At 42.4% G+C, this 18,125-nt stretch overlaps 1 protein-coding gene across 4 annotated transcripts in view; it reads left to right on the forward strand.

The window, feature by feature from the left end:
* The window catches only part of dock1 (dedicator of cytokinesis 1), a 172,045-nt gene that overhangs the window by 19,007 nt on the left and 134,913 nt on the right, over nucleotides 1–18,125 (forward strand). For 2 of the 4 annotated variants that reach the window (XM_034569988.1, XM_034569986.1), the window contains exons 2-14: nucleotides 212–295; nucleotides 667–707; nucleotides 852–907; nucleotides 2,173–2,269; nucleotides 2,627–2,775; nucleotides 3,377–3,512; nucleotides 5,479–5,636; nucleotides 6,622–6,703; nucleotides 7,250–7,385; nucleotides 8,696–8,768; nucleotides 11,314–11,393; nucleotides 14,536–14,661; nucleotides 14,959–15,083. In XM_034569988.1, coding sequence (XP_034425879.1) covers nucleotides 212–295; nucleotides 667–707; nucleotides 852–907; nucleotides 2,173–2,269; nucleotides 2,627–2,775; nucleotides 3,377–3,512; nucleotides 5,479–5,636; nucleotides 6,622–6,703; nucleotides 7,250–7,385; nucleotides 8,696–8,768; nucleotides 11,314–11,393; nucleotides 14,536–14,661; nucleotides 14,959–15,083 — 1,343 coding nt within the window. Of the gene's footprint in view, nucleotides 1–211; nucleotides 296–666; nucleotides 708–851; nucleotides 908–2,172; nucleotides 2,270–2,626; nucleotides 2,776–3,376; nucleotides 3,522–5,478; nucleotides 5,637–6,621; nucleotides 6,704–7,249; nucleotides 7,386–8,695; nucleotides 8,769–11,313; nucleotides 11,394–14,535; nucleotides 14,662–14,958; nucleotides 15,084–18,125 lie in introns of all 4 variants that reach the window. The other 2 variants (XM_034569985.1, XM_034569987.1) reach the window with 1 other exon arrangement.

Below are 18,125 nucleotides of genomic sequence, written 5' to 3' on the forward strand. Positions count from 1 at the left end.
GAATGTGTTGATATCACAGCATCAATGGTGCCGGGCCCAACCATTACTGTGTCAGACAGTGTGGGTGGACATCCTGTGGATGTGTGATGCCTCTACTACACTTTGCACTGGCACACAATTAGCGCCACAAGGGAGCCAAATGCTTTATTGCCTTTTTCCTCCCCCTTTAATATCTCCTCCGCTTATATTGTCCTCTGTCATCTCTCTACAGCAATCTATAACTATGATGCCCGGGGAGAGGAGGAGCTGTCGCTGCAGATTGGAGACACAGTGCACATACTTGAGACGTATGAAGGTGAGAACAGGGTTGTTGATGACATGTGTGGTCAGAGCTGACATGCAACTGTTGAATATTATTTTACCGTCATCAATACAAACTCTTTTGTTTTCGTCATATTTTTGTTCACACGCTCAGTAAAATGATATAATGTATGTATATGCAGAAGTGATTATGGAGGTGTATTCCTGTAAATCAAAGCATTAGAAACCCCACACCCGTATATATTGCCAGGTGTTGTTTATATATTCAGTTGAGCAACTTTAATGTTATTCCTTATTCTAAATTAAATACAAAAAATAACCAACTTTGTTAAAAAGTAATGCAGGTCTTATTGAGTTTTTAGTGTCGTGAAAAACAACTTACATTTGACCCAATGTTGTTCTCAGACTGGTACAGAGGGCATAGGCTGAGGAGAAAGTCCAAAAAGGTGAGTAGCTCATAAAACAACAGTTCTAACACTTTCATATTTTTACTTAATGCTTACTCTTCATAGCTTCTGTTTATCAACTGTACAACTTCTGCCTCAATTATGCCATTGCGGTGTCTCTATTGTTATCTCTTCCTCTTCCAGGGCGTATTTCCTGCTTGCTATATACACCTGAAAGAGGCCACCGTCGAGGGCAGCGGGTCAGTACTTCTATACTTTCGATTTGCAATGTTGGCTGACGACAACTAGAAAATCGAATCGGAAAACTGTAGCTCCAAGTGACAGTTTGCGCTCAATCATCCAAAATTAAAGTTTTGACCCTGCAACAAGCAGGTTTCAGGCTCGACAAAGCCAAGAGAATTCACTGTTGGTGGTTTAATTCTGTGTAAAGGACAAATGAGTCCAAGCACTTACTTGTTTCATCATCACAAACCCTGCGATATTTCATTAATTTAGCAATTCTGCCAAGTTCCGCCATTTGTCCCCTCAGCATCGGATTTGATTGAAACTTGATGTGAATGTTGAGCAGATGGGGCAGGATGCCTCTAGTGAGTTAAAGCAGTATTGCTCATGGTCATCTTAAGTTAGGAGCAAATATGTCATAGACCATACCTACTTTCTCCAATCAATATAGCTCTTCAGATTCTGGTTAATACTTTCCCCAAGTGTATGCACACAAATTTCAAATGTCAAATTCTCTCCACTGGGTTTTCAGGTCCACATTTGTGGTAGTTGTGATGCCCCCTATGGGACAACCAGTCATAATATAAATAAACCATTACAATTAATATAGTGTCCTACCTCCTCATGGCGAGAACCTTTTAATGTATTTTCTGACCTACCAAGGAGCTGGTTGGCTAAATGAGTGTAAATTGTATGTAGACAGCCTCAGAGTGTGTTTTAGTGAAAGGATCTGCCGCTGATATGATGTGACATGTTTGTTTGTTGTTCCACTACTGACACTGTTCTGTGTTTTCAACTGTCTCCTCTAATTTCTCTTGAAAGACACAAACATAAAATTAACCTGATTTTCAAAGTCTTTGAATTCAACTCAGAACCTTGAGGATCAGATTAATTTGTAGGGACATAAGTGAAAGAACAAAGCGGTGAAATGAATCTCAGTTAACTCAGATAACAAGAAGCATCTTTAATACAGTGGAAGGAAAATATACAGTGGGATCTAAATATCCTCCCATTATAGTGAATGGGAAAAGTATCTCAGACTTTCAGAACTGATTGTACGTGACGGTTGTGCCTGAAGACTTTGAGTCTGACAAGCTGAGAAATATCCAAAGTGTCCTCACACAGTGTCTGCAACCAGGGAACCAAACAAGCATATAAATGTCAGCTTCTTTTATTCTGATAACCCGTAAAGAACACCAGGAACACTGCAATATTCTTTCTCAGTTCAGAGAGGAACCAGACAAAGAATCACTGAATCACACAATGTGTATTACTGCTGCAGGCAAAAGGAGACGGTCATTCCCACTGAGCTGCCCCTGGTTCAGGAGGTTACGACCACGCTGCGGGAGTGGGCCACAATATGGAGGGATTTATACGTGGTAAGCCAGGCTGTCCTCTCCCAGTAAAAGGGTTAGCGCGTGTGCGTGCGTGTGTGTGTTGCAAAACTCATTTTATAGTCACTATATATTCACATACATTCATTACTGGTATATTTGAAGCTAATTCATCTTAATAATAAATATATGATATAATGCTTCACTTACATAAAAAGATTTTTTGCTAACATATATTTTCATGTACATAGCTTTAAAATTGTTTATTTTTAGGAAATTTTGTTAAATTAAGATAATTCCACCTGCTCACATCAATTAGGGGTTTTGTTCACCCAGCTGACAGGCCAGACTCAACCTGTGTCTATGCTGCACAAATAATCATGCGTCTGTTTCCGTCGACAGGGGGACAAGCGCGAGATGTTCAACTCTGTCCGCGACATGATCTACGACCTCATCGAATGGCGTTCCCAAATCCTGTCCGGCACCCTCCCACAGGACGAGCTCACAGAGCTCAAACAGAGAGTGACCTCCAAGATCGACTACGGCAACAAGTGAGGATATGTTCTACAGAGGCTTTTTTTTCCTTTCCTTTTGTCCTTCACTCCCCACAGCTTATATCCCTTTATCCTCAGATCTATCTGGACAAACGACTCTTGTTGGAATAGGTCAGCAGTCACAGTCAATAGAGAGCGACAGGTCATCACTTAGCTTGAGGAAAACTGGAGGGATTTAGCCTCAGCTAACCGTACTGTAGTCCATCAAGAAATGACAGCCCTTGCTGTGTCTGCAGTGGCCCTCGAAAATCAGTTGCAATTGGAAATTGTGAAGCTCCATTCTGCCCCTGTGATGGAATTTAAAACCTTTGTCCAGGTAGAGACATTACTTGAGCCGATGCAGAAGCAGAAATGGGGCGATTGACTGCATTGACTGCATGTTGGCAGCACGCCGGTGTCTGGGTTGACTGGCTCCACAGAAGAAAGAGTAGAACAGAGTCTGGGAGTCCTGAAAGAAAACAATGAAGATGAGGAGAAACTATATGAGGAGAAAGTGAGGCAGTGGGGAGTGGGCTGCTGTTTCTTATTTTACATATGCAACTACACATTCAAGGTGGCTCTTGCACTCCCTCACTCTTCCTTCCTGTTTCTGTGCAAGGTACCTGGATCTGGATCTGGTGGTTAGAGACCAAGATGGAAACATATTGGACCCAGAGATCACCAGCACCGTCAGCCTGTTCAGAGCTCACGAGGCGGCCTCCAAACAAATCGAGGACCGGATCCAAGAGGAGAAGGTAAAGATGGTGAGGGGTCCAGTCCTTCCTCTAAAACACCATTTTTCCACCTGCAGCTAAACTCTAGTCTTTATCCAGGTGGTATATCAAAGATAACTAAAAGCATATTACAGTATAAAGTACACAGTGTGATCTGAGTGTACGAGATAATTGTTTAAAATAACCCCTCTCTGGTCTCATTCTGTGAAATCTTTCCCCTACAAAAGTGTCTGTTCTGTCCTTAAGTAATATTCAACATTTGTCAATGTCAGCGTGGGTCGGTTGTCCCACCACTTTGTTCCGGACTGAAATTTCTTAAGTTAGGGATAGATTCAAGTACAGCTGTGAAGGTCCCTAGAGGTTACAGTTAACTGGGGGTGGGCTGTGGCACAGTAGACGGAGAGGTTGATTGTTTGACCCCCGACTCCTCCAGTCTGCATTCCTAAGTGTCCTTGGGTAAGATACGGAAGTCTAGAAAGTTCTGTATAAATACAGTCCATTTACTATTTACTGAATTTCGTGATCTCACACGTTTGTGTAAAACCAACAGGACTTCACAGGTTATCAGTGCTAATTATATTATTAAATATCTGTTAAAGGACACGTTTACTTTTTCAGTTTTCTCATTGTGTATGTAAAAGTTCAATTCGATTTTATTTGTATTGTGCCAAATCATAATGTACATTATCTCAAGTCACTTTACATTGTAAGGTCGAGACGTTAAGTTCTGTAAAGCTAAAAAGCAAAAAGTCAGCGGTAAAGGGGGCTCCGCTCCCCCACAAAACACTGCTCCAGAAAGGGGTCAGAAGTCCGGCCGATACCTATGCACGATTGTGATGTTATGTGATGAACAATTGTTTCAGACAGAGGCTGAAAGGAGGAACTGCAGCAATGGAGAGGATGAGGAAAGTAACGTGTTTTCTGAACATGCATGTAAAACATTTCAAGTAATAACCCAAAAGTAAAATTAAGAACCTGAATATGAGCATAATGTGTCTCCTTCAAACATCAGCCTCACATAGTAGCAAGCACATTGTTACATTACTATACTGTTTAACTCAAATTGGATTTATTCACATAAGTGATGAAGGCACGCTCATTAGAACTAGATTTGATTGTTTACACATGACTACAATGAAGATATTTTGTATTTAAGCCATTCAAATAGTTGCATAGTTTTATATTATTTTGCTTGGTTTGATTTGTTTTTATATTAAAATAAAAGTAACAGCAGCACAGAGTATAAGAATATCAAACTAATAGACTAAGTGCATTTGAAGGTAATAAAAATGTCACAAAGAAAGTTCCCTCTTGAGTGGACTTTGGGCTTTTGCCCAGCTTTAGGGTAGTGCTAAAAATGAAGCCTCTCCTGGATCACAAGAATGCTTGACTGCTCCATCAGCAGACCAGTCCGACTCCCTGTCGGTTTCACTGCGTATCGGTGGCGTCCCTCACCTGAATGTCAGCTGGCAGCATGTAGGGGTGCCAAAACGCCAGAGTTCCCTGCAGTTACGCAGTCTCATCTCCAGCGACCTTTCCATCCAGGGGTCTTTATTGCATATGCATGGGCAATAAGAGAGTGACCAGGTCAGCGTGATAAATATTAATGGTGTGGCCCCAGCATATTTTTGAAGGGCAACCCGGGAATCGTGCAATCACACCACCTTTTACTGTAGGTGCACTCCTGCAGATGAAGTGAGCGTAAAAGCTTTTTGACTCCACTAAGGAATGAACTATAATGGACCCTGATGACTTTATAGACATTGTTAAATCTTGCTTTTTAACTTGTTATATTTTCAGAAAGATGCTGAGGCAGAGGCTGACATTAGGTCTAAACACGGGCCACGTCTTTGTACATTATCTTTTTCTTCACACACTGATGCTGTGGATGATGTCATTGATCAGGCCTGAAGTCGACCTGCATTTGACAGAAAGCCATGGATGAACGCCCGGTATTGAACGTGATACCTCTGTTTCTCCCCGACAGTGTCAGAAGCAGAATATTGATCTGACCAGGCAAGCGAAGTTCGCCTCCACTCCGTCGTTTGCCCTCTTTGTGACTCTGAAGAATGTTGTGTGTAAGATCGGGGAGGATGCAGAGGTTCTCATGTCGCTCTACGACCCTGTGGAGTCCAAGTTCATCAGGTAAACCCTTGGATGTTCTGACATTTCTTTCTTTCTTTAAGTCTTCATTTGTTTTGGTAATAACTCTCTTTCTCACAAGTTTGCTTGTAATAGATTTGGATTTGTTTCCCTACAGTTTAAGTCATTGCTTCTGACTGTGTTCGACTTAAGTGTCAGCAGTGAGGGGATAGGGATCTGCTGTTTGATATTTGAGGCTCACGTACACATTCCAGAAGCTTCAACTGTCACAACAATTACAAACCTTAGACTGTATATAAAATTGGACGACGTTACAACTTTGCAGAATTAAAGCCGTATCATCTTGATCGCCCCCTGGTGGCTGGCAACCGTATTGGTCATAAACACTGATGTATATCCAAGTGGTCATTTTTCCAGTAAGTTTGGTTGGAGTTAGTAATTTTAATGCTATTAAAACGCGGTGAAATGTCATGATTGACAGCTCGGGCTGACTTGCGATTGATCTCTACTCTTCATACTCTGGCTCCAAAAGACGTGACAAGTGCAAGATGCCAGCACCTTTTTTTTTAGCTCAATTTTAGTTCAAAGGAAGGAAGTGGAAACGAGTCGTCCAGCTTTATAGGCAGTGTGTGGTGCAAACATACTGACACACACACACACACACACACACACACACACACACACACACACACACACACACACACACACACACACACACGAACATGATGAGAACAAGCACAGTCGGCTGCTCAGGGATTTTCTGTTGTTTTAGGATTGTAACAGCAAATTTTCATGTGTACAACGGCTCAGTGGTCCAATGTTTCTTTTGCATCCAACATCAGTCAAGGATTTTCTTTCCCAAGCGCATCTCTTTCTAGATTAACATTCAGGCTGCAGCTTTTGAAGGAAACTATATTTAATGCAGCTCATCTGATTGCTTTGATTCCCCTGATGGATCAGTGCAGAATTTGCTGAGACACATTATAATGACGAGTTATGTTTTTTTTCTGTCTTCTCTCCCTCACAGTGAAAACTACCTGGTGAAATGGTCGAGTTCAGGTCTGGTGAAAGACATAGACCAGCTCCACAACCTGCGGGCGGTCTTCACGGTGAGTGTGTCTCTCTCTCTCTCTCTCTCTGTGTGTGTGTGTGTGGGTGTGGGTGTGTGTGTGTGTGTACGCCTGCACGCCTGCCTGTGGTAGCGCACTGTTTATTCAGCCATGTTATGAGGCATGTGGGAGCCTGTTTGCAGAGCCTGTATTTGTTAAGCTCTCTCAGAAAAGAGCCAGGCTCGCTGTATGTATTTACCAATGCAGTCACCTCTATCTAATGGAAGCCCAAGGGCAGAAGGGTCAGCGTGCACCCACTGGGAGCACTTTGCTAGCTTTGGACGGTATTGCCCACAGGAAATGAATCTGTGGACACAATCACAGATGCTGCTGAAGCAATTTGTGGTTAAAAGTTTGCTCCAGCAAAAACTAATTTCCAACTAAGATGAAGCCTTTTAAAGATAATATGCAACAATTCTTCATTAAATTGTCTAAAACCAGCTACACCTACTGTGTGGTATATATATTGTAAATCAGTGTTTCGTGACTGAGGAAATTGCGTTAGTGTTTTTTCCATATCTTTTCTCTTTTTTTTTTTCTCCTCAGGATTTAGGCAGCGAGGATCTTAAGAGGGAGAAGATCAGCTTCGTGTGTCAGATTGTCAGAGTTGGACGCATGGAGCTACGAGACAATAACACCAAGAAGCTGACGGCAGGACTGAGGAGACCCTTCGGAGTGGCAGGTAAAGCACGACCACACAGAGACACTGATAACACGACATTCCACTGATAAAAAAAACACAGATTGTTGTCTCAAAGCTTTTTGAGAACTTGTCCCCTGTTTTTGTGTCACATTTCAAAGAGAGTATTTGGCCAGTCTTTGCATGGATCAATAAATACACTGGCTAAGATTCCAAGATGTATAACTGGAGTAGAAATAAAAATTTGAGTTTGATTCATCTCTCGTTGGCAGGCTGCCAGCCGTCTCTCCAACTAATTAGATTACCGCTTTGCCAATTGTTGTCCAACAGAGAAAATTATATCGCTCTTTCAGTGTCATATTTCCTAGTGCCGCTTGAAGAGAATCTAAATGACAGCTTGATTTATGATCCCATATTTTAACATCATGATGATTGCTGCTCTACACAGAATGATGGAGAGGCTGATTTTTAAGTTTTCTCTTTTTGAGACATAGTAGTAAAGAGCTTTACATGGTTGACCTCACTGTGTTGAGAATTTACTTGGGTGGTGGTGATTGATGTGGATACTGACTCTGTAGTTTCAGAAAGGTGCGTTGACAAAAATGTTAGTTTGAAGAGTGACGTCACCCATTGGTTTGTGAGCTGCCGTTTGGCTTCTGGCCACAACACATACCGTGCTTTGTCTTGAAACTAGCTATTGAGAACATTAACTCTCTAGGAAAATGTTTACTGACATTATAAATCGAGTGTTGATCGTCTTCTATAGAAACTGACTTCTTTTTGCAAGTCGCCCTCTGCTGGTCATTTGAGAAAATAGAGGTTTCAGGCACTTGCACATTGGCTTCACTTTCCGGACCAAGAGTCCACTACCATTTTAATATATAATCTATGGTTCTAAAGTTAGATTGATTTAAGTTGGTGATGTTAGTTGTGCCACTAAAGTAGAGACTATGTATAGGTAACAATCCCTCTGGCCTGTAACGTAAGGAGACCAGTCAAGTATTGGCTCCATCTCTAAATCACAACAGGTGAAGAATGAAGGACTGATCAATTGAAGCAATTTGTTCCACAGGTCCTTCCTTCCTGTCCATGATGTATCCAACTACAACATTCCCAGATATCTGAGTTGACTTGATTTCTCCTGAAACGGACATTAACCCGTGTTTCTCCACCGCCACCCTGCCTCTGCCTTAATTAGTGCTCAATGAAGAGGAGCCAACGTGAGCAGGGTCCGCTGGTACCACTAATGTGGCCTCAACATGCAGTTCTCTGTGTCTCTGTCACAGCCACGCTGCACGCTTCAGGCTTTGAGAATGTCTTAACCTCCCTCTTTTATTTTGTTTTCCCCACAGTAATGGATGTCACCGACATCATAACAGGCAAAATGGACGATGAGGACAAGCAGCACTTCATCCCGTTTCAGCCGTAAGTCTTGAGCAGCACAAAATAAACACAAGGGAACGCAGCGTTTCTTCAAGCTCGGGATAATGTTGCATGAAATAGTGGAACTGATATATTTATGCTCTCACATTTACATCCACTATTTTGCGCAGTATGTCAGAGGCCCAGTGGTGTTTTGTTTTTTTATGTCTTGAATCCTTGACACCCGATTAGCGGGGGTTTTAAGAGAGTACCTCGCCCCTATTCCCTGCTGACTCAATTAAGGAAATCTCATTAACTGCTGCCATTCTCGTAGGACGGCGTACAGAGCCACGGTAACCTTTTCCTTAACATGATTTCCTGCATAATTGGAAATACTTCAGATTCAGGCAGTTTAGCAGGCAGCACACCCCACTTAATGCTTTCTTTTTTTGTCTCTCTGTGAACATAATTCATGGAAATTAGAGCCGTCCTGAGTGAAGAGCAGAACAGGATTTACAAGGTGTTATTTATGTACGAAAATATGTGTGAATATTTTCCAATAAATTTATACAGTTGACGTTTAAAAAAAATAAAATCCCATTTCCACAAGCCATTACTGAATGTTTTTGAAGAAGAGCAGAGGCAGGAAGTGAAGGAGCAATTTAGGGAAGGTTTGACGTAGTGATGTAATTTGGAATGACCCCCGGCATCCAAACAAAAGTGGAAATGGATGAGATGGATCATAATCTTGTTGAAAGAGTTTTATAGTTTTAGTACTTTTTTCTAAAAGTCTGAGACCTTGTTGACCTCATCTCTGCCGTTTTGTGTGAGCACAAAGACGATGCATTTGTGGGATTACTTCATGTTGTGCTGAATTGATGAGCAATGACAGAAGATGAATAGACGTCAGTTTTACCAAACAATCAAGCTTTTGAGTCTCTTATCAAGAAAAGCTGCATCATCTGAGTGCAGCTTCTCAGATGTGAGGATTTTCTGAAATTTGAAAATGTCACCTTGGACTCTGGGAAGTTCTGATTGATTATCAGTCTTCACTCAACACAAAAATTCTACTGAAAACATTAATCACTAAATAAACAGTTTTAAAATAAAATGTATTTTATTTAGACAGTTTCTAAATAAAATAAATACATTAATATTCCCTGGTTAATTTCTCCTCCTGCTGCGTCCTGAACACACTGTCAATACCCCACTGTTTTTGGGAAATATCAAACAATTTTGTTTTTGGAAGTTTTACGAATAACCCATAGACTGTATATAATGATGGATGGCATGTCTGTATTTCCTCCCACTTTTCAGACATTAGTCTAAATTATCACAGATACAAACAACGACATCTTGCGCATTTGGAGCTTGAGTCGGCTCAGTAGTGATCGGGAGGTTGGAGCTGCGAGGTCCCATCAATACACAAGCTCGACCAATCATGGGCCAGTCTCGTTATGGTCGATGATTATGTTTCACCTCATTTTAATAGCATCAAATAACTAATTAAAACCAGTTACCTGTGACAATAGCATTTGAACAAATATCCGTGCGATAACAATTAAGAACTTGCTAAGATGACTTAAACCATCTTTAAAAAAATTTATTTGTCTTTGTAGTTTGGTCCATATCCCGTCCATTAACACGGAGGAGGTAGGATATATGACCTATAATGCAGCCAGCCACCAGGGATCGAGATGCTTTGACTTCACTTTTGGGGAACAGTCATGTCGCCCATCTTTAGATACAGTCTATGTGAAGACCCATCTTGTGCCTGTTATCCTACAGTGTTTTTTCCTCTAAATGTACAAATCTCTGTTCTACGTCTTTGCTTGGATTGGTTTTGATTTGTCGGACGCCCTGGAGACTGCTTCCTCCATGGTGACATCATCGCTATCTTCTCCTCCATGCTTTTATTCCTCCTCTGTTTACTTTGGAGTCCTCTACTCTGCAGATGCCGCCCCGACACACAGCTGCCACACACATGTGGTGCTTCCCACATTGCACCTGCTCCTTTCGTCACTTGTTTCAGGCAGTTTGGTCTCACACCTGAAGCCCAATGGAGTACACAGAGCAAGTTAGTTTGCTGTCTCGTTACAGCGGAGTTACTGTGAGTCAGGGATTTGTTGTTTTTACAGTCTCAGATTTTATGTTTCCCGGTTTGAGAACTTTTCAACACTGACTGCGGGCAGGTCAAGCTTCCCACTGCTGCAGTGGCTCTGTAAGTGCACACTGGGCATCATCATTTCCTAAACGATGATTTCTCTGTGTGTTTCTTCCACCACCCATCCCGCCTCACTGTTAACTGCTAACAAGTGGCTTTGTGTCTGTCATGGTATTCGCATCACTCTTTGGTGTCTCTTTCTCTTTCTTTTTCTCTTTCTCTCTCTTTCTCCCTCTCCCTCTCTCTTTCTCTTTCTCTCTCTCTCATCCCACTCCCTCCTCACAACCATCACTTTGTGGCTCTTCCTGCCCCGCTCCTCCACCTCCTCCTCTCTCCGCCATCTCTTCTTCTCTGTGGTGTTTGCCTGTTGTGTGCATACTGCAGGCTAGCGTTGGATGACGCCGTTCTCCACAAGCAGCTGAACATCTCCCGTTTTTCACCCAGGGTGGCGGGGGAGAACGACTTCCTCCAGACCGTCATCAACAAAGTTATCGCCGCCAAGGAGGTCAATCACAAGGGCCAAGGTACAGTGCAAAGGTTCAGACACACCAAGGGAACTCACCACATTACTGTCAACCTTATATCAATATTTGTGTTTTATTCATGTAAAAATATCCAATCTTCTATCCATTGTCTTTTTTTGGAAGATCTTTAGTCACCAAACATCGTTAAAGCCAGTTTTTTCTCCACGTCCCTTCTAGAGGTTTAATGACCTTGGAAAGAAGGAGGATGACACCACACACACTCATAACAACAATGCAGTCGCTTTCTTTCTACTATTTTCATTTCACCTTACTCATTATTGCAAAAATATGCACACCAAGGCCCAATAGTTCCCTTAAATTCAATCCACCTGCACCAAATTGCACACAATCATAGATATCAGTTCCCTAAATATGCCAGATTTTTCTCATTAAGATCCATGAATCATTCCCCAGGAAAATGAGGGACCCACATCGCATCCTTCCACCAAGTTTCATAGTAATGTGTCCTGTAGATTTTGCGTAATGCTGCTAACTAACAAACATAAATGAAATCATTACCTCCTTGGCAGAAGTGACAATAGGAAAATAACAAGCAGATGTGTGTTAGAGAGTTGCGTGGGCTGTTGTTTTCCATGTAGAAAAAGTTCTTTATTTGTCCTTTTGTCTCTTAAAATCCTCACACAGAAGGACTCTATTATAATTAAGTCTAGAGGGTGACAATAAACAGAATTTAACTTGAACTACTGTCATTTTGGTGTTCACACAAAGTGCCCCCCCCGCACACTGGCAGGATGTTGAAACCGCTCATCTCCTTAATAAGAACATAATTCTTTGTCAAGCGCTCACATTATAAATCACAGCTCAACACTATAAATAGTTGGCCTCATCACCATGACTACGGGATCTAAGTAATCCAGCTGTTGATTGCGCCGCTGAGTCTTCTGAAGAGACCCGATCTTATCAGCAAATTTTGACGTCTGCGGTTTAGAAGAACAACATCAGGCTTCTAAGAGATTTGTGCTGGGAGGGGGAGACACAACATGACAGCCTCCATGGTATTGGCGTGCCCTATGAAGATGTACTTGGATAAATGTCAGATCGGCTCCATCCCACATAGGAGGAACAGCGGAGCGCTGTGAGCAGCTGTTCTGGTCATGCCAGCGTATCAAATGGCTTCCAGCTAGTCTGCTGAGAGACGTGTCACTCATAACAATATGGGGCCCGTAAAGAGAAAGTAAATAAAGCGTCAAGGTTCATAAGCAGTGCTCTTTTTGGTGGCCTGCGACAGGGGGTGCACTACAGGATGTCGGCTTAATTGGAAGTCCCTTTTTTTTAAAGTCTTATTCAGAAGTATGTGTCTATGCTGCGTTGTGTTTTTGAGAGAATATTAAGAATGATTGAGGTTACGGAGCAGAAGCTGGCTCTCCAAACACTGTCTGCAGAAAAGAGGCTTTTCTAACCAGGAGAGAAGCAGAGCAGTTACTGGTATGAAATTGATGATGTCCCATGAAAGCCCCCCTGAAGGTCCTTTTGTGTTTTTGGACTCAGAGCCTCAGTGTTTCATCTCAAGCGTCACACTCTGAGATATTTTTTTTCCCCAAGACCAATTATTTAAGTCTGTGAATTAATGCACATTTTCTAAATATTCTAGAAAATGTAACTCATTTTCATATAAAACAACGAGTGAATAAGGAAGTAGTTCAGGGCATTGGGGACATTATTATGAATTTTACAGTTGGATGGGAAAGAAGAATCTTTTATTTCAAACTTCTCCATTAAGGCTTCAGGGATCTGTTATGCAGAAACATATTTCTTCTCACACTGGTTAGAAGCAACACTTCTGTTTGAGTTAAGGCCCGTGTGGCTGTATTTCTTAAAATCAATATATTAGATCCTGTTCAGACCATCCAAGACACATCAAGGACACATTTAACTGTGCATTCACATACTCGTAAGCTCCCAGTTCCTGAGTTGTGAAGTTGTTGTTCCGATTTACATATGTTCATATGCTTTGAAGTCAGAATGCTGAAAAACATGAATGCTGCAAACAAAATGTTGTATTTAAGTATTTAGAGCATTTAAACAACACCTTGATGCCTCTTTCGAATATTTGCATAAGAAAAAAGAGCACAGAAAAGGGATCTAGTGTGACAGGCATGTTAATCATTTGAAAAGTGTGTGTAAATCATGAAAACATCTGTACTGGCTAAAAAGACTTGAGATGGCTTTAGTTTTCCAGGCTATGAAATACTTTCTCAGGTTCGGACACCACATGAATGCACAATCAGATCTCTCAGACCATATGAGCCACTTGCTCACCTACAGACGTCCTCTGACGGGCTACAATTTCCTAAAGAACTGAAAATATCAGTATTTTGATAACATTCATTTATGTTTGTGGCAGCCAGGCACTAAATCCGATAAACACTGAACGCCCGAACCCTTTTTTTTAGTATTTCAAATGAGTCAAATCTTATTTCATTTTAGAGCCGTGTGCAGAGAATTGATTAGATTCAGCTCCCTCTAACTCATCCACTTACTTGGACACGCACACACAGACTCACACACATACGTACATACATATTGACAGCAGACCTGTCTGTCATCATCTGACTGGCTAATTACAACAACACTTTTGGTCTTTGCAAACAGCGACAATGTGCGTATTTATTTGCATACAGAGCGGGGATGTGAGATCTGATCACAACAAGTGGTCCCCCGAGACGCATGTGAAGACGCATTGTAATTCCAGCACACACACTTAGAGCTGTCCACTTGTGATTGGATCATCCTGGAATCATGCTAATGCCACGTCTGAACAGGGCTTTATGGTACCTATATGTATTAAGAACATCCTGCATAAGGGAAAGGCTTGAGGCTTCTATATCAAAGTTGTATGGTGCTTCATTTATAACAATGACACTTTGATGTCACCAGATTATGCAAACCTCACCAAGCACCATGTGAACACACACACTTGTTTCCTCATCACATCCCTGAGGGCAGCTTCTATTTAGTGTCTCGCCCTCGAGCTGTGACGTGTCACTCAGACATCTGACAGTGTAAAAACACATGGTTAGTCTTTTTTAGTATTTTCCCGGGGTCAGTTTGCTCTCATGCTGTCTGTCTCTTCCTGACGTTATCTCGGTCCCGCCCCTCTTTGCGTTGAATGCAACACCAGGCCTGTGGGTGACTCTGAAGCTGCTACCAGGAGACATCCATCAGATAAGGAAGGACTTCCCTCACCTGGTGGATCGATCGACCGCAGTGGCTCGCAAGATGGGCTTTCCTGAGATCATCATGCCAGGTTCTCCTTTGCCACCAGTCTGCGAAAGTCTCATTTTACATTTAAACGACACTTGACACTTGAATTAATTTGAATTAAGATCTATGATTTGCACAAAATGTGAGCAAGAAAGAAAAGACCATATAGTCGATTTAAGGTTAATTCATTAGTTATGTAATGGACTGAATGCAGCCAAGAATACGGTGCAACTAGGCTCTAATGTGTCATGCTGTAATATTCACATATGATAAAAAGCATTAACTTTAAATCCTATGAAAAGTGATGATCTCCTGACTCGCTTGTTTCTGTTTCCAACAGGTGATGTGCGAAATGACATCTACGTGACTCTGGTTCAGGGCGACTTTGACAAGGGAAGCAAGACCACTCCCAAAAACGTGGAGGTGACCATGTCTGTGTACGACGAGGACGGCAAGAAACTGGAGGTACGACTTTTTCGGAATGTTAACTGACCAACTTTGGTGTTTTTCCCTCGGTCAGCTCATCCTCAGCATTCAGGCGCTGCAGCCAATCGCTCTCTCGGACACTCTTGTGATTTACCGGGCTTTCTTTAATCCCACACAGCTCAGCATGCTGCTTAACTGACCGGCACTCCTATAAAACAGTGTGATACACAGACCTGACCGAAAGCCTTCGCCACCTGTCAACAATGACAGACTGCAATATTGGTGCTCTGTGGTTGATTGACTAGCTTAAAATGTGCCTCGCCACTGCAGGACTCAACCGTTATCACAGTCAGTCTGTTAGAGATGTGAGTGTGCGAACAGGCAAGTGATGAAAGATGAGAAATCAGCTTCTTGTTTCTGGTACAATTACCTTCGCTAATGAAGTTAAAAGGATCATTTTCTCCCCTTTCTATTTGTCTGCTTGCAAGTCATCTCAAAATGCTGCGAATATGGTCGGACTCGGTTAGTTTTCTCTTGGGTTCAGACAGATAATTGTGGCCCAAGCTAATACTTATGGTCCAGATGATATAAAAGAAGAAAAGTATTGCGAGGTAACGCAAAAGTATTCATCAAAAAAGATTTTCGCTGTGACCTGTAGGAGGCTCCATACGATTATGATGGACACCAATTTGCAAGCAGGAGAGGATGTAAACTGGAGTTAAGCTTTCGACTTTTAATCATGTACCAGCCCCCTCAGTGTCTAATGTCCAAATAAAGCTTTTGGTTCATCAACAGTTTCCAGCCAGCGACCTCTCTCTGATGTTTAATTACTGTGACCCCCCCCTACTGCTTGACTGTTCCTCTTGTTCTGCAGAGGGCATCGCTTAATGTGGCATACGAGAGGTTTAGAGATGTTTGACATGAGCAGTGTGTGGGATGAAGTGGGGCAGGAGGTGTGTGTCCGTGGGAGTTTGGGCTCACGTGGTGAAGAATTTTTCCGTTTTTGTCGAGATGTTTGATTTTAACTCGGTCACGCCACAGTTTGTAGTGATCCTGTATCATATTGTGTTGTATTTTGTTGATTCCATGACATTCTACTAGTATAATGCTATTATGTCCACACCACAGTGTAGTATGGAGATAGTGGAAGTTACAGGGAGTGGTGATGCATAAGTGGTTTCACATGACACATCCCTGGTCGTGGGGAGACCTCCTCCAACCAGCGAATCAGACGAGAACGCCATCGCCCTCGGACGCCTCAATTATACACATTAGCCTCAGATTGAGAGTCTTCATCAGTGATTTTGCTCAGCGGGCTGAGGAAGTGTAAGGAGCAGTGGTGATTATACTGTAAATGCAGTTCTCTCAATGCTGGGTATTCTCACTGTGACTGTTGGACGATGAATGTTACAGACAAATATTTCACTTTTCACTGCTAACACAGATGAAAAGCTTAAGTTAGAAACCAAAGGTCTCTTTGAACATGCATTCGATTTTTTTAAGAAATGTGCAGTTTGATTTATATTGTTGTCAGAACCAGAATGTCATGTCTCCGAGTCCATTATAAGATTACACTAGTTTTACTGCAACTATATTGTATTTACTCTGGTGGCTGCAGCATAGGTCACAAACCCTGCCTACTCTATGTTAATGGGTGGGACATGGACCAAACTAAGAAGTGAAAGTACATGTTTAATACAATTTGTCAAAGGTGGTTTCTTTCATTTTTAGATCTTATAACGCTGATGCATGTCCAAGTGCTATTTTTTCTGTTAAGATAATATAAAAATATCATGATCGACAGCTGAGACTGACTTACGATTGGTTGAGTGTTTCTATCGGTGGGACCTCCACGGCTCCACCCCCTGATCGCTGTTGCGCAGACTCTAACTCCAAATGCGCATGATGACCGTGTTCATATCCGGGATATTTTAGCTTCACTTTGAAGTGTCGGGGGAAGAGGAGACATGTTGTCCCTCTCGCATCAGGTAAACATTTAATTTACCTCAGGGGCTGAAATCAAGGCTGTCAGAGGCTTGGGGATGGACTGCTTGGAACCAATGACAGCGTCTGATGATGATCAAGAGACTGATCACATCCACTAGTGTCTTGTTGTGTTTGCGGTGCTGCAGCTCCCTCCAACATCTTGTCTTTCAACTTTTCCCAGAAACGCTCAGCCTCATCTGTTCAGTTCTCCAGGGATCAGTGCTAATTGGTTAAATTCTTGGATTTTAATTGGCTGAAAGGAAGTTCTCAACCTGATATGAGAGGCTCTGTCCCTTCCTGAAGCTTGATCTGATGCTTTGATGACGGAAAGCTTCTCTGTAATTTACCCCGACTCACACTTACTGCTTCTTTTCCATGCCCTGCCTCTGAAAGAATTAGAGATGTTGTGACAGCGACTCGTTGTCACCTTGACCTAAGAGCAGACCCAGACAAAACCTTCTCACCTGCACGTAGACCTCTGCCACCTCCCCTTATTTTTCGTCTCTCCTTAAAATCTGAAGCTGTCACGAAACCTGGCCACTTATTGAAGGGGCAGTGTTAAAGGAGCCAGCACCTGCCCCCCCTCCAGATCTACCCAGCATGGCTTGGGGGGTGGGTGCTTAGATAGAGCCTGTTATTTCTCATAATTGCTGGTTGTCAGAAACCATTAGTGTTGGAGCTCTTCAGCCGCGGCGGACTAGCAGGCCAGGGAGTCAGCTGCAGTAGTGGGAGGAAGGATGCAGATTGATGGAAAACGAGGCGTGTGTCCCATCCTTGTGCCAAATCCCCAAGTGGGAAGAAAAGTAGTTTACATACACACCCTGACCTGTTGTAGAAACTCCAAGGACCCACTAGGGACCCAAATTTACATTGCTGGATCCATCGGCACCAGCTGGTCCTTCTCCCTGTGCCTGGCTTCCCTCCACTTCTCCCTGCATGGGAGCCTTCTCCTTCCTAAATAATTCATTTCTAATTTATTTCTTATATCTACAGTGCTGTCATGAGACTAGCAGCCAACAGGCAGGTGCTCACGCATAAAGTGCATCTTGACTGAATGCAAGATTTTCTGCCCCTGGGACTCCATATTATAAAAAT

Source organism: Hippoglossus hippoglossus, chromosome 19 (genome assembly GCF_009819705.1).
Source record: "Hippoglossus hippoglossus isolate fHipHip1 chromosome 19, fHipHip1.pri, whole genome shotgun sequence".
Taxonomy (NCBI): domain Eukaryota; kingdom Metazoa; phylum Chordata; class Actinopteri; order Pleuronectiformes; family Pleuronectidae; genus Hippoglossus; species Hippoglossus hippoglossus.